Source organism: Ochotona curzoniae, unplaced genomic scaffold, assembly GCF_017591425.1.
Source record: "Ochotona curzoniae isolate NIBS_2020 unplaced genomic scaffold, NIBS_Ocur_1.0 scaffold_1037, whole genome shotgun sequence".
In the NCBI taxonomy this organism is placed as follows: domain Eukaryota; kingdom Metazoa; phylum Chordata; class Mammalia; order Lagomorpha; family Ochotonidae; genus Ochotona; species Ochotona curzoniae.
Window position 1 is genome coordinate 26,324,386 of NW_024467083.1, and position 16,839 is coordinate 26,341,224.

Below are 16,839 nucleotides of genomic sequence, written 5' to 3' on the forward strand. Positions count from 1 at the left end.
GTATTCAGTGAGACTAAATTGAGACGAATGCAAGAGGTGTTTATTTGGGGTCTTGAGGTCTTGGGCTCTTACGTAAATAAACCAGGTTGAAATAATGCAGCCCTCTCAGAAGTTGTTCAGAGGCACATAACCTGAATGAAAGACAAATACTCACCGGGACTGCTGGTGTTGCTGGGTAGCGCGCAGCATAGATATAGGCAACAGCTCAGTAACAAAGAAGCTCTAATAATCAAGGAACACTCGTGAGATCTGAACACCAACAGGATCCAATGGCATCTCAAGAATTAAAGTGTACAATTGCCAAATGCTGTTTCCTTTTTTAAATAAGAAAAAATACTGTATTCCAGAGTAAAGCATCCATGATAATCCTGTTTCCCAAATGACTGTTCACCTCAATCACAAAATGACAATCCAAGGGGGTGTGCTTCACACAACTGGGGATTCAGACAGGTAATTTTGCTTTTCCAGTCACTTCATGTTTTCATGAGATTTGGAGCATTGCCTGAATGAAAGGCTAGAAAAGTATTATTCATCAAACGACAGCAGTCATCAGCTATGCCAAATGAAAACTCCTCAAACTACCTTTTATTTATTTATTTATTTATTTACTTATTTTTGGCTTGTGAAATAGCTGCCTTTGTTGGAGTGTAGAGACCAAAAGAAAATACAAAAGTGTTTCTGTGATTAGTTGAAACTTCTATAGAAATCCCACCATTTTCTTTACCTCTTGGAACACGGGATATGCCAATTCTTTGGCTTTTGCAGACCCAACCTGTAAAACTTTCTCTAAATGGCCTTGATCCACCTTCAGTTTTTCAATTTCATTCTTAATTGGGGCGAATTTCTCTATCACAGCATCTGCCACCACCAGTTTGTATCGGGCAGTGTCCAGGCCTGAGCTGAGGCGAACCACTTCCTCCACGGTGAGGCCAGTCACTGCAGCATGGATGGCGACCAGGTTGGACACACCACCTCGGTTGGCCGGGTCATAGGTGATCTCCGAGGTGAAGTCCGTCACAGCTTTGCGAAATTTCTGCACTATCTCCTCGGGGCTGTCTGTTATTCGCACGGTAGCCAGTTTGTCAGGGTCTGATTTAGACATCTTGGCAGAAGGATCACGGAGGGATTTTACCTTCTTCATGGATGCTAGGTGAAAACACAAATGTAGACATTCACACATATACCAAAACCGAACAAATCAGCAAGACTGTCACTGTCTACATCTAACACATGCCAAAAATACCAAGTGGCTGATTTTTTTCTGACAATTCATTCAGAAAGCAAATGCTGGAGCAAATGTTTGGCACAGCATTTAAACTGCTTTTTGAGATACTCACATCTTTTTTTTTTAATTTTTAGTTTTATTATTATTATTTTTAATTTTATGGTACAATTGTTTAGGGTCTGGGATTTCCCTACCCCCTTTCCAAATTCCCACCCCTGATGATTTTTCCCTATATTACCACAAAAGTACAGCTCCTCATAAGCCATCATATGTCCACCAGTCTGTTATTTAAGTGTGTCACTGCTGGTATAGACAATGCCAGATAGTCCAGCATCCCATTGCCAAGACAGAGACACCCACATCTCTGTCTTGGGTCCACAGTGTTGGGTCAAGGCCTGGTCATTCTGCTTCTGATCCACCCTCCTCCTAATGTGTACCCAGAGAGGTAGCATGTGATGGTGCAAGTCCTTGGGTCCCTGCCACCCATTAGGACTCAGAAGAGTGCTGGGCTTTAGGCTTCAGCCTGACCCAAGTCTAGCTATTACAGGCATTTGGGCCATCAACCAGAGGATGCCTGCCTTTCTGTCTTTCAAATGAAAAAATGAGAATCAATGAATTTAAAAATTTAATAAAAATTCATAGTTTCAAAGAGCAACTACTCATCACAAAAAAATTCAAGCAATTTATATAAGCAGGAGTGATGATAATACCATCAACATTTTGTTTATATTTTTAGCTATTTTTTATTGAATATTTCCACAGCAAAATACATAATTTTACAGATACAAAATGATGCCAACCATTCTGGTTTTGCTGTGTGCCCCTTTTACAAATGTTTATTTCTGGGGCTGGCATGGTGGCAAAACAGGCTGATCCTCTACCTGTGGTGTCAGCATCCCATATGGGTGCCGGTTCATGTCCCAGCTGCTCCACTTCCCTTTCAGCCCCTTGCTTACAGCCTGGAAAAGCAGAGGAGGATGGCCCAAAGCCTTGGGACCCTGCATCCACATGGCAGATCCTGAACCTGAAGAAGCTCCTGACTTCTAATTGGCTCAGCTCTGGCCATTGTGACCATTTGGGGAGTGGACCAATGGATGAAGGATCTCTCTTTCTGGCCTTCTTTCTGTAAACCTGCCTTTCAAATAAAACTAAATCAATCTTAAAAAAAAAAAAAGGAAAACCCTTAAAAAAATTCAATGCCTGGGATGTTCTGAATCTATTTGTGAGAATTTTTGGCATAGCAGAGATTAATACCACCTTATGTTTCCAAACTGATGTTAGGCATATGCTAAATTCCATTGTCAGCTTAATAAAGTTGGAGAGTGATGGGTCCCATGATCTCTGCCCCAGCCACAGGTTTACACTGTTGTCAAAACATCAATAGAGATTTTAAACTTCTTTTGTCCAGAAGACTCAGAACTTAGTACATCTTTGAAGAACAAGTTGAACATTTCGGATTCAACATGTAGACTGACATTCCATCTCAGTTTTTTATTTAAGAAGACAGAGGACAAGGATTAGTAATTCTCTCCGGTTTTACCCAGATTATGATTGAGCAGCTTTTTCTGCATAAGTTTGTTTTGCTGTGAGTGTTTGGGAAGGCAAGAAAGACATTGTCACTTTGAAAGCTGCCGTGCTCAACACAGGGTCCAGCTCTGCCACTGCTTCCACATATAACTTGAACAAGAAGTTAGTCTGGTTGAGCTTTAGTTTCCTCTCCCTAAAATGCAGAAAGATCCCTGCTTGGGGACAGGACTAGTGGTGCAGTGAGTGAAGCCACTGCTTATGACATGGGCATCCCTAATGGAATACAGATTTGAATCCCTGCTGCTTTGTTTCTGATCCAGGTCCCTGTTAATGTTCCTGGAAAGGCAGAGCAAGATGGCTGAAGAGCTTGGATCCTTGCCACCTATGTGGGAGATCTGGATAGAGACCAGATAGAGATCTGACCCTGCTCTGGCTGTTGCAGGCATTTGGAAGTGAATCAGTGGGTAGAGGATGCAAGTGTGTGTGTGTGTGTGTACAAATATGTGTGGTGTTTTTGTCACTCTTACAAATAAATAAAACTTAAAAAAAGGTATCCGCTCTACCATATAGGAGATATTATACTATATAATACTTTACACAGAAAATGTGAACTTTAGTTAGTCCTATACTTTTTAAACATTTTTAGTTGTCTTTTTCCAATAATCCAACACAGTCTACTTTACAGAAAATTGTGAGGATTTCTAGTTACAAATCCTGAAGCCAGTTCGAGAGAAAGTCAAGTTTAAAACTGAGAAAGTTCCAAGCCTCCATCCATTACTCGACACTTTCTTCAAAATACACTCTGATTTAACAATTGTATGTCTGTTACTCACTGAGGATGGATTTGGGCACTGGAAAGAACTCCCCATATCTCTTGTTGAAACCTTGTGCTAGGTCTTGAACTAGTTCCATGTGCTGGACTTGATCCTCCCCGACAGGAACGTGTGTGGACCTTTAATAAAAGACAGACAGAGAAACTCAGCAAGGCTCCTTCTTAGAAGGAAATGATATTGCAAGCAGCTGCATTTCCTGTGCCTATTTCACTGTTGGTGTTCAACAAATGTTCACCAACTACAGAGGGAATGTTGAGACCGAGTCTTTATCTCTGCAGTAGACAAATGCCAAAGAGATGTTTGTCTCCCCTAGCTCTGCTTTTCCCACAGCCGAGGGATACAGCCATCAACACCCGCATGACAGGGCCTTGCTGCGAGGGAGGAAGGGGATCTGAGGCAGCATATGCTCTCAGCATAATTGTACTTTAAAACCAGTCCTCGCTCTCGCTCCAGTCAGAACACATTATCCCAGTCCCGGCCAGATGCTTCTTACCTCGGAGCTGTGGCTCACACTTGAAAGACTGCCTACCCCATCCTTCAAATCAAAGGTGGCAGAAAGCACATCAGGCAAGTCTCCCCACCCCCGCCCCTTGTACTCTTGCACTCACGCAACGAATAATGCACTCAAGAAGGAATAACCTGTTTGTGACTATCCTTCACTTTGAAGCAAACTGTAATCACAGGACAAGCAATAGGCTGTAAGGCCCCGAGCTGAACAAAATCTTCAGGCACAATGTAAACGGATTTCAAAAGTAATGTGGAATAGACAAGAAACTCAGGAAAATATGTTTATGCGTGCCTTCAAAGAAAAAATAAAAATATTAAGTTTTAAAGATGTACTTAAAAGGTAGAATTAGAGATCTTCCCTTCACTGACTTACCCAAATGGCCAGAACTGACAGAGCTGGATCAGGCTGAAAAGCTAGGGACAGAGAACTCCATTCAGCTCTCCCACAAAGAGAACAGGGGCCCAAGTACTTGGGCCATCCTCTACTGCTTTTTTATAACAATTTATTCATTTATTATAATTGAAAAGGAAGATTTACAGAGAAAAAGAGACAAATAGAGATGTTCCACTCCTCAAGTGGTCACAATGGCCAGAGCTGAGCCAATCGAAAGCCAGGACCCAAGAACTTCCTCCAGGTGCAGGGTCCCAGCCTTTTGTGCCATCCTCAACTTCTTTCCCAGGCCACAAGCCTGGAGCTGGATGGGAATTGGAGCAGCCAAGACATGAACAAGCACCCAAATGGGATCCTGGTGCATGCAAAGTAAAAATTTAGCAACTAGGCCATTGTGTTGGGTTTGGCCATCTTCTATTTTTTTCCCAGGTGCATTGGTAGGGAGCTTGATCAGAAGAGGAGCAACTGGGACTTGAACCCACAGGGAATGCCAGCACTGCAAACAGTATCTTGATAAGTTACATCACAATGCCAGCCCATACATATTTTTTATAGACGTATAGGCATAGAGTATAGGTTGAGCATTTCTAATCCAAAAATCCAAAATGCAAAACGTTTGAGCACTGACATGACTCCTGCCACCATATGCAGATTTCCAAATTTTTTTTCAAAAAATTCAAAATCTGAAACACTTCTTTTCAAACATTTCAGTTAAGAGACATTCCACATGTACTAAAGACACAAACTTACTGAAAGACAGTCTCCAAATTCATGATCATACTGGATTCTAGTGTTAGTTTTGGAGGAGACAAGTGATCTAAGTTACCAATAGACAAATAGCTCACTCCAACCTTTTATTTCCTTTGTGATACAGAAATCATTATGGTGCTAACCTTATATGGCTGCATCAAGGACTAGAAAGTATACTGCTTGATAGTTAGAGCTCAATACCTACAAGCCACTGGTATTATTTTACTTATATGAAAGGCAGAGTGACAGAAATAGATCTTCCATCTACTGGTTCACTCTCTCAATGGCTGTAACAACCCAAGCAAGGCCAGAATGAAGCCAAGAGCCAGGGATTCCATGGGTCTCTCAATAAGTGAGAGTACCTGTATCATCTTTCAATACTTTCCCAGGCACACTAGCAGGAAGCTGGATCAGAAACAAAGCAGCTGGAACTAGCTGCTAGCATCATTATATGGGATGCCAGCATCACAGGTAGTAGTCCAGCTCACTGTACCACAACATTTGTATTTTATTTATACGCAAACAACATTCATGGTTGATATCTGACAAAATGAAAGACAAGTGTAGGAACTGGTGCAGTATGTTAAGTGGCCACTTGCGGTGTTTGTACCTCATAGCGAAGTACCGGTTCTATCCTGGCTGCTTTTGGTTTGCTCCAGCTTCCTATTAATGTACCTGGGAGGCAGCGGATGACAACTCAAGAACTTGGGTCCCTGACACCCACGTGGGAGCCCTGGATGGAGTTACTGGGCTGCTGGCTCAGCCCCAGCTGTTATACTCATTTAGGGAGTGAATTGGAGAATGGAACATTTCTGTCAGTTTGTCTCTCTCTTTCTCTCTGTCATTCTGCCTTTCGAACAAATACATCTTTTCAAAAAGATCAATTACACGATGATGAATGTACTACACTGTAAGAGACCCTGGGGTAGGACACACAGAGGCTTTTCTCAAATAGAATCATTTCCTTTTCATCTTTCACAGCGAACTCATACAGACCAATATTGAAGCATAACACTAGAGACAGTCACAGAGCTGAGCAGCAACTCTGCCACGGTGGAAGCCTACTTGAAACTGATAATTCATGGATCTGATTGTGTAATCCCCAAATTGGCTCATTACAGGAATTCTGAGAACTCTGTTAATTGAAAGCAAACAGGGACAGGACAATAAATGCAAGAGCCAAATGCAGGGACCTGGTAGTGGATCAAGGAGTGTTTATTTCTTCTTTCTGGGTCAATAAATAAATGCAGGAAATTCTACAAAACGGTGCTCATCCATTGCTCTCTTCTGCATGGAGTGGCTCAGTGAGCGGTAACAGTAACAAGACACTCCTCACCGCATTCTCCTCAGAGCCCTGCTCTCACTGTCCTTGCACATGGCTCATCCATGCAAATTCCTCTTTTCTGGCTGGACTCTGCTACCCTTGTCTGGTAACTGTATGGTGGGGCTGAATCTCACAGGTCACTCTGATTTCCCAAGCCAAATTAGCCAACAGAGCAGGTTAAGAAAGCAATTACAGTAGCCCATAGGAAATCACAATGGACTGCAACTAACACAGAAAAAACAATTACAATAATCAATACACTTTAAGCACATCAGAATGAATATTTCCACATGTCAAAATGGTTCCAGATTCATAAAGCAACCAAACTAAACAGAAAACACATTTAGTTTTCATAATGATGCGGCATGCATTTTGCCTGATGTTGGATCCTTGCCTTTTTCTTCCAATTCTGCGGGGAACTGCCTTTTTTGAGAAAGGATTAAAAAATTTTAATTTTTTTCACCTGGTCCCATTGCTGCACTTGGCATTTTCATCTGATTTCAGCTTGGTTGTTTCTAGCCTCCTCTCCTCTCCCCTCCCCCCCTGTAATTCATCTTGGCCTTTACTTCCCATCCATTGAGTTTACACTTTACATTAACGCAGCCTGTCTTTGATTCTACGCACTTATGGAAGCTTATGTTTTTCACATTCCCAACCCCTCTCCTTTGCCTTCGTTTCCCTAATAATTTAGTGCTGTGCTTTAAAAATTTATACCCTACATAATGATATCCATATTAATAGGTCTACTCTTTTTCTCCATTTTTTCCTCTTACCCTGACTGTGCCTTCTCAGACACAACATAAAACAAAAGTCTTTCATAATTTTGATTGTTATAACTTCTGTCATGTAATAATGCGTCTGATCTTCTCTGGTGACTAAACCATTTTTCTTTTGCTTAGTTCCTTATTGCGTCTACGTTGACTTGGGATCCACCCCACCCTCTGGCAGCATTAGTGTCCAGATGAATAATCTTTGCCTGTGTATATGTGCTCACAGATTGGCTCTCCCTCTCTTCTCTCTCTCTTTTTTCTGCGACTTTTTTCAGCTGTGTTTGTGAAGATTTAGTGCTGCTGCCTTCAAACAGCCTAGCCAGGATGGGATTTTGGTGGTGTTTCTCCTGTCAAAAAGGATAAATTCCCTATTGCGGGTGGCTTGCTGGGGATTCTGGAAAGCCTTCTACTTCAGCGATTATTTACTGAAGAATCTCAATTGGGAAAGGGCTGGTGCTGGGTGCAGATGGAGATAGAATGAATGCTGACCTTTCCGAGGTGTGAACCCTTAGGAGGAGCGGTAAATGGAATAAAGCTACGCACTCTTCTAGCTGGACAGGCTGTGGCACTGCTGATCTCAATGACTGCCAGCCCATCAATGCTGTGCTGTAACAGTCAGGGGGTCTCAGGAGAAGTGAGTTATCCAGTGTGACGAACAGACTGCTGCTATTGAGGACATCAAAAACTCCCTCACAAGCAGCTTCCCTTGCCCTCACGCACAGCCAGTCCTCTGCGAAGGCTCAACAGTTTCACCTCCTACATATCTTTTTCATTGGCCTACTTCTTCTCTTCACTGTCAGGGCCAAAGTCCAAACCCACACCTTGAGTCAGTCTCTAATTAAAATGCTTCCAGCTACTCCTACAGCATATTCCTCGTATTTCAATCAGTTTTCTTTTGAAAGGGTAAGTCACATCAAATGCATTCTGCCCTTAAAAATGTACAGGTCACTTCTCACTGTTCTTTGGAGAGTTTTTTAATGGCATCACAACACAACTTTCTTCCTTTTGGGCAGTCTCTTGATTTTTAGGGACCAGAAGCCTGGACACTAAGTTTTCAGGTTGACCCTGCAGTGGGGTTCTAGTTTACTGCAGGTTCTTCCCTAGGGGCAGGAAACAAGAAAGAAGAGAAATAACTGCTCAAGTATTGCGTGGTGGGTAAATGCTAGTAGAATGCAGAAGCCGAGGTTTGACTAGCTACCAACTGGGATCTTGTAAAAATCCAGGCCAGTTGGCCACATAGAGTACGGATGTAGTTAAAAAAAAACTAGGAGTCTCCAAAGCATTCACAAACTCACAAACTCTTAAGACAGCTCCCCCAACGTGTACTTTCAATGGAACTGCTCCTCAACAGGGTGACTCACTTCTCTATAGTTTCTGACCAACCATTCAACTTTCCACGGGTTTTGTTCTTCTCATTTGGTTTGTTGTCTCTGGTTATTCAGCTTCCTGGGGCTTTTGATTCCTTATTTTTAAAATGTCAGTTCAGCTTCTGATTTCTTTATCTTCTTATCATCTGTCCACATTTTTCCACTTGGTCAAATTCTTGCAAAAGAGAATCTGATTAGCCCAGGTAATCATTCTTATCTTTATCTGAACACTCGAAGTTGCACTGCTCTGAAAGTTCATTACTTTATTTAGAAAACGGGAATAATATACCTATCTAACTCATAATTCTTTGAGAATCCAAACAGCTAAGGCATATACAATATCTACTGTGATGTCTGGTCCATCGTGCTGAAGTTATGTTAACTTTTTCCACCCTTTGTCATCAGGGTCATGCAGTGTGCTGTTTTCTCAGGCACTAAACAAGTATTTGTTGTCTATTAATAAAAATTATGTCTGTGTATGAGACAGGGAGACATAGTCCTATATCTCAATGTATATATGAAGTGAGAAGAAGAGAGAAAGCCAAAGGTGGTGTCAGTCCTCTGCTCCTGAGTTCCTTATGAAGGTTTGCCAAAACAATTACACAAACACTTTATAGGCTTATCTGGAAGGCTCCTCTTTCATGCTTTCCCCTTAGATTTGGTCACTGGTCCACCTATAACTGACTTGAATCAACCTTGTATGAAAAGGCCAGAGACTTGCTGATAGAAAAGACACAAAGGTTTTATTTATCGTTCTATATCCACCTAAATAACTATACATAACATAAATGTTCACAGACATGTTGTCTATGAACTTTCTCAAAAACCCAGAAATACTTGAAACACAATAAAACAAAATCTCCAAGTTTTTCTTTTTAATCTCTATTACAGATACAGCAATAGTATAGGCTGAAAATCAGAGCTGGATTGGAATCTTGTCTCTGATACCTATTATCAAATACTTAAGGAATTCCTAAATTTGAAAGGAAGGCTGTTAAAAGATAAGAAACATACACCAGCAGAGTAAGAGCTGCAGTGAACCAAGCTGATTTTATTTTAGTCACCTACATTTGTAGAGTCCTGGCAGCTGTACAAAGTGCAGGGGATGGCTAGCCTCTGATGTATGTTTTAGAGACCCTCAGGTGGCAGCTGTGGCTGTCAGTAGAGTGGGCTGGGAAAGGTGAGGTTACCCTGTATTGAGTCAGAAGCCTTTCAACCTTATGGGTGTAATACAATAGCCATAGGTGGCTATTTAAACAGAATTTAACAAAATTCAAAATTTAATTTTTGTCTCACTAGTGGCAGTCCAAATACTCAACAGCCATTTGTGGCTGGTGGCTTCAAGATAAGAAAAAGTGGTCACAAATAATCTTTGTAGGGCCCGGCGCGGTGGCGCAAGTGGTTAAAGGTCCTCGCCTTGCACACCCGGGATCCCATATGGGCGCCGGTTCTAATCCCGGCAGCCCCGCTTCCCTTCCAGCTCCCTGCCTGTGGCCTGGGAAAGCAGTCGAGGACAGCCCAAAGCTTTGGGAACCTGCACCCATGTGGGAGACCCGGAAGAGGCTCCTGGCTTCGGATCGGCATAGTATCGGCCCGTTGCGCTCACTTGGGGAGTGAATCATCGGACGGAAGATCTTCCTCTCTGTCTCTCCTCTGTGTATATCCGCCTTTCCAATGAAAAAATAATAAAAAATAAATCTTTAAAAAAAAAAAAATAATCTTTGTAGTCATAACAAGTTCTACTGAACAGCACTGTACTATCAAGTCAAATCGACAAGAAATACATATTTTTAGAGAACTGAATATTTAATTCTCACTGGGGAAATATATCTGGCACAGCAGTTAGGAACAGAGACTGTCCAGAAACTTCCTGGATTCAACTCCAGGCTTCAAACATTGCTAGCTTCAAGACCTGGGAATATTATCAAACCACTTTGAGCCTCACCATCCTCATCTGTAAACTGGATGATCACTGCACATAAACACACTGGATAAACTCTTGAGAAGATTAATGTGTACAAAGCACTTACAATAGTTTCCAATACATATTCAGTATTATTTAAGTATGAACTACGAGTAGTACTAGTGCCTTGCTGACATATGCTTCTATAATTTAGTCCCTAGGCTTGGGGGTTATGCATGGATTCATGTGCCTTATCCTCTCTGTGTTCCTTTCCCATAAACCAACACTTGCTGACAGGTGATAACACTCCTTGTCACCGTGGGCACCCATGAGACCGGGGTGGGCTCTCTCCTTACTTGTACACCAGAATGTCAGCTGCCTGAAGGACTGGGTATGTGAGCAGACCCACGCTTCCGTCATGCTTCTGCTTACCAGTCTTCGCCTGTTGGGGTGAAAAGAGGATGGAAAGAGTTTGACTTCAACTTAGTTATATTGCTAAATTAAGAATTTTTTATGAAAGATTCATTTATTTGAGAAACAGAGTTAAGAAGAGGGAGAGGGAAGGACAGAGGCATCAGCTCTCTGCTGGCTTATTCCCCGAAATGACTGCAATGCCTAGGGTTGGGCCAGGCTTAAGCCAGGAGACAGGAGCTTCTTCTGGGTCTCTCCTGTGGGTACAGTGGCCCAAGTATCTGAGCCAACTTCTACTGCTTTCTCAGGTGCATTAGCAGGGAACTGGATTAGGAGTAGGGCAATCAGGACTCAAACCGGCACCCACATGGGACTCTGACATCGTAGGAGGTGGTTTAACCCAATGTCACAATGCAAGCCCTATTAAGAAAAACTTTTCATGAAAGATTTATCTGTTTATTTGAAAGACAGAGTTATAGAGACAAAGAGGGAGGAAAAGACAGTGAGAAATCATCCACCCACTGGTTCACTCCCTAGGTGTTGGCAATGGTGGGAGGTGGACTGATCTGAAGCCATGAACTTCAGGGCCTCTCCTGTGGGTGCAAGGGCCTAAGTACTTCGGTCATCATGTGCTGCTTTCCTAGGTACAATAACAGGAAGCTGGCCAAGACTCAAACTAGTGAGACTTGAACCTGCACCCACATGGCATTCTGACATCGCAGTGGTGGCTTTACTCCCTATGCCATAGTTCCAACGCCAAGCCTGGTGTGATCTGAAGCTGTTTGCGCTAATGCCACATCTCAGTTCCTTTCAGCAACGCTGGTCTTGTCTGCCTGCTTGTCGCCAGGCTTGGTAGAAGTGAGGAGAGCTGGCTTCACCTCTGTCACTTTAAAGGAGCCTGCATGGCCACTCTATTTCTTTCTTATTTTCTTAAAGCAAGAACAGGGTTTTTCTAGGTTCCATATCAGATGAACTGCAGATTTCAGACAAGTTCAGAAATCATCATGAAATTAAATTTCGTCAAAGTAACATGAGTTAGCATCAAAAGCCTTATTGTCTGTGAAAACCTCCAAAAAAGTCACACATCATGTCGTTGACCAAACTGTAATAATTCTTTACAATAACATTTAAGAAAACTTAAAAGAAACTCTAAACATTGAAAAATAAACAAAAACACACATCATGACGTTTAAAAAAAGGTGTAACTAAGAAATCTTAATCTCACCAATCCTATCTTGGTCTGTGGGTTATTAAAATGTCTAAACATTGAGGGCAAAGTAACTTTCATCAAGAAAATAGGTTGTACAGACCAAAGTAATTTCCTTAAAATTTTTTTTTATTAGAAAGGGAGAAGCATAGAGACAGAGAGAGTCAGGGAAGGATGGATAGCTGGCTAGACAAACTGAGTGAATGATTTCCCTTCCATTGGTTCACTCCCCAAAAGCTCTCAATACTCGGGCAGAAGCTGGAAGTTGGGAAGTCTGATATTTGGGTGTCTGTGTATTCACTCATTGAGCCACTACTGCTGCTTCCCACACTGCATGTTAGCAAGCAGCTGGAATGGGGAACCTAGCCAGAACTCAAACCTAGGTACGCCAGCAGATGTTGGCATGTCAGACAGCATCTCAACCACTGTGTGACATATCCCTCACTCCAAATTTCTTCTTCTTCTTTTTTTTTTTTTTCAGAAGATTTATCCATTTTTATTGGAAGGCAGGTCAGATCTATGGAGAGAAGGAGTGACAGAGGAAGGATTCTCCATCTGCTGATCCACTTCCAAAATGGTTGCAAAGGCTGGAGTTGAGCCAACCTGAATCTAGGAGTCAACAGACTCCTATGGGTCTCTCGTGCAGATGCAGGGTTCCAAGGCATCGACCATTCTCTACTGCTTTCCCAGGCCAGAGCAGGGAGCTGGACAGGAAGAGGAGCAGCTGGGACATAAATCGACACCCATATGAGGTCCCTGCACTTGCAAGGTCAGGATTAAGCCATTGAGCCATTTGTCCCCAAAATAATTTCTTAATGGAGAAGAAATACTAGAGGTGATTTCAGAAATATTTAATCATCAGCTATATAAGAACTTTTAGCTTCAGCTGAACATTCCTGGCTTATAGTTTGGTTTTCTCCCTTCCTCTCTCCTTCCTGCTTTCCTTTCTTCTTTTATAATTTGGTTTTCTGAGCGAAGATTTGAAAGGAATATTGTGTATGTGTGTATCAGTAAATTTTATTCATTTAATAAATGCAAACATACTGCTTTAGAATCCAACTAATACAGGACAGGCCAACCAACTGTTACATCCTGGTACGATTTTGAAAACCAAGTTCAGTGGTTCATAATTCAGTAAATCAGTCTTCCTCTAATGTGTGTAGCCACACCCTTTAAGGATGCATTTGAAAAAGTAAAAATTTCTCTCTTCAACCATCTTAATTTCAGTGTTCCATAATTTAGTCACAAACAATTTTCTCTGATTATATCTCAAGTAGTTTCTAGCTTACAGCTAGTAAGGAAATTTGAAAACTTGGTCATATAACTCCTTCAACATGCCCGCTAACAGCAGGGTTCATGACAAAGGGCAATTCACAGTTCACTCTGAGTAGGGACCATGAAAGCTTAATTTGTATATGAGCAAATGGAAACAGAACCCAATTTCTAAAATTTGCTACTGTGCTAGATTTATAGGATTTTTATATTAGCATACTTGGCCTTGAAATTACAAGGGAAGAGGGGGGGATATGGAGGACATTAATATTTATTGAGTGCTTATTATGTTCCCATGATGCCTTACATATCTGTTACTCATTATCCTCCAAACAACCTTGGCCTCAGCAAACCCAGCCCCATCTTTCATCCTGCTGTTCTACTCTCACTGACATGATCCAAATCTTACCAGGTGAGTCTATCAGATTCTCCCCTAACACTGGAATTCTGCACTTGGCACACTTTCTTATGACTTTTAGATATGTTTCTTCCCAAGCAGACCGCAAGCCACAAGAAGGGACTGCTGAATGCCATCACTCCAGCACCCAGAATGACACAAGCTTAAAGGCAAGAAGGACAAGAGTAGCAGTTACATGCCCTGACACAAGACTGGGACTGACATCCCTGTTTTCCCCCACAAACACAAAACGATGGACTAGGGGAAAGGCTTTTCCTCAATATTATTGTGCTTGTTTGAAATAGTGGGATCAGATCTCATTAAATAGTGGGATCAGACCTCATTAAATTGGTATTCAGTTCCTATAAGCAGGATTTCCAGCATTAAACTTAGTGTCAGATATCATGATGCAATGGAAAAGCCAGGCCTAAAATGAACAACCAAGAAAACCCAACATGGTAGAGAACATTACAAATGTCATTTCTAATTTCTGGCCAGTAATGAATCCATAACACTACCAGTCATGCCTTATTTATTCAGTGTTTGTCCAGGATGCTGTAATCACCTGCCATAGCCTGGGTGGCTTATAAACAGCAGAACTTCATGTCTCAGAGCTCAGAGGCTGGGGTACCTATGATTAAGGCAAAGCTCAGCATCTGGTTAGGTCACTCTTCTTGTTTTGTCAACAATGTCTGGGCATGTGCCTCTCTTTCATAAAGGCATTAGTCGCACACAAGAGGGCTCAGTCCTTACAATTTAATCACTAAAGCCCCTGCCTACTTCTTTTTTTTTTTTTTTTTTTAAAAAGCATTTATTAATTTTATTTTAAAGGCAGAGTTGCTCCCCAAAAGGCTGCAACTGCTGAAGCCACGAGCCTGGAGCTTCCTCTAAATGTCCCATATGGGTACAAGGACCAAAGGGCTTGAGCTATCTTTTGCTGTTTTCTGAGGTGCGTTAGCAGGGTGCTGATTTGGAAGTGGAGCATCCAGGACTCAAACTGTTGCCAATATGGGATGCTGGCACCAAAGGCAGAAGCATAACCTACTATGTTTCCCTATGCCTTCTAACCTAATTCCATCAAGTTGGTGGTTGGCGGGGCGGGGGTGGTTTAACAGAAGAATTATACTTGGGCACTGTCACTTTAAAGTTTTTTGTTTTTTTGGGCCCGGCGGTGTGGCCTAGTGGCTAAAGTCCTCGCCTTGAATTTGCTGGGATCCCATAGAGGCGCCGGTTCTAATCCTGGCAGCTCCACGTCCAATCCAGCTCCCTGCTTGTGGCCTGGGAAAGCAGTTGAGGATGGCCCAGGGCCTTGGGACCCTGCACCCATGTGGGAGACCCAGAAGAAGTTCCTGGATCCTGGCTTCAGATCAGCATAGCATCGGCCGTTGTACTCACTTGGGGAGTGAATCATCGGATGGGAGATCTTCCTCTCTGTCTCTCCTCTCTGTATGTCTGACTTTCCAATAAAAATAAAATAAATCTTAAAAAAAAAATCACAAAGCATTAAATAAAAAAGTTTTTTGTTTTTTTTCTGTCCCAAGTGAAGGCTTCTGATCACTAACTTCTATGGAAACCAACGGTCCTAAAAATATGCTTGAAATAGGCTTGAAGCTGAGTTAACGTTGGCATGGGGCCCACCTAGCTTGGAGTTATCCAATTGTAAAAATAAACGAAAATAAAGTGCTATGAGTTATCCAATTTATCTTCCTCAGCTGAACTTCTTTAAAAAGTATGGCTTTGAAAAATTAATTTTATTATTCCATGAAACAGTTCCCTTCCTTCTCAAGATCCCAAGCCCCCACTAATTTCTCCCATGTCTTCACAATAGTACAGTCCTTCACAATCAGTCATAAGTCCATCATCCTATCAAATAAGTATATCTTGACATTGTAAGCATGGACAGTGGCAGAGAATCCAACATTCTATTGTCAAGATACATTCAACAGTTTCATTGGAAATCCATCTTTGATTTGTAAATAGAGATACATATTGCATTGTATCTTTACATCTGTATGTGACAGTCTCTACTATACAGTTACTATACAGTCCTTTAAATGAAAAGCAATAAAAAAAAATCAACAAAGGAAAAAAGCCACAAAACAAAATCGACTATTTATCTTTCTCAGCTTAACTTCTTAGAAAAAGTGCAGTTTTAATTTTTCTGTGGGTTTGAACTGCTGCCTGGATTCAACTTATTTCAATGTTAAATAAAATATGTTGTCTCTTCTGCCCACAATGAAAACAATGTTTTCTCATTGTCAGTTAATTCCAGTGGGGATAGGAGGCAACAGCAGGGTCCAGCAATCCCGAACTTGTGATTGTTAATTAATTATAGGTTGAGTCATTACCAAGTCCATCCAAAGGTAACTGATTCAACTGGAGATGGAAATGAACAATAAGATTTTTTTAAAAATCAAAACAATCTTGATGAACACTTTTACTTTCTATTAATACCCTGAAACATAAAGCCTGAAGATGCTATTTCATCGATTTTGTTCCCTATTACCCTACAAAATTCTCTTATGAGTTCCAAATGCACAAATAGGCAAAGCTATCCTGAAGAATAAAAATCAAGCTGGAGGAATCACAATTCCAGACCTCAGGACATACTACAGGGTAGTAGCAATCAAAACAGTGTGGTATTGGTACAAAAACTGATATGATCAATAAAACAGAATAAAAACTCCAGAAGAAAGCCCACATATGTACAACCAACAAATCTTCAACAAGAGAACTGAAAGTAATTCAGGGAAAAAGGCTGGTCTCAACAAATGATACTGGGACAATTGGCCAGCAGGTCGCAGAAGTAAGAAGAACTCCACCTGTCACATCATGCAAAAATCAGTTCTTAATGGATTAAGGATCCAAATCTGTACCTAGAAATGATCCACCTATTGGAGGAAAACATAGGAAGCACTCTAATATACAGGCATTAGGAAAGTCACCAAAAGTATA

General features: G+C 41.6%; 1 protein-coding gene and 1 long non-coding RNA gene across 4 annotated transcripts in view; both read right to left on the reverse strand.

The window, feature by feature from the left end:
• Positions 1–584: 584 nt before the first annotated feature.
• Positions 585–16,839, reverse strand: part of WARS2 (tryptophanyl tRNA synthetase 2, mitochondrial) — an 85,067-nt gene continuing 68,812 nt past the window's right edge. For 2 of the 3 annotated variants that reach the window (XM_040998522.1, XM_040998521.1), the window contains exons 4-6: positions 10,954–11,039; positions 3,586–3,704; positions 585–1,146 (exon numbers count right to left, since the gene is read on the reverse strand). In XM_040998522.1, coding sequence (XP_040854456.1) covers positions 698–1,146; positions 3,586–3,704; positions 10,954–11,039 — 654 coding nt within the window. In that variant the 3' untranslated portion in view covers positions 585–697. The remainder of the gene's footprint in view (positions 1,147–3,585; positions 3,705–10,953; positions 11,040–16,839) is intronic. The other variant, XM_040998523.1, reaches the window with a different exon arrangement.
• LOC121168418 lies at positions 12,256–12,726 on the reverse strand. Its single transcript, XR_005885722.1, has 2 exons — positions 12,517–12,726; positions 12,256–12,410 (listed from the first exon to the last, which is right to left on the reverse strand). It is a non-coding gene; the product is annotated as an uncharacterized LOC121168418 (long non-coding RNA).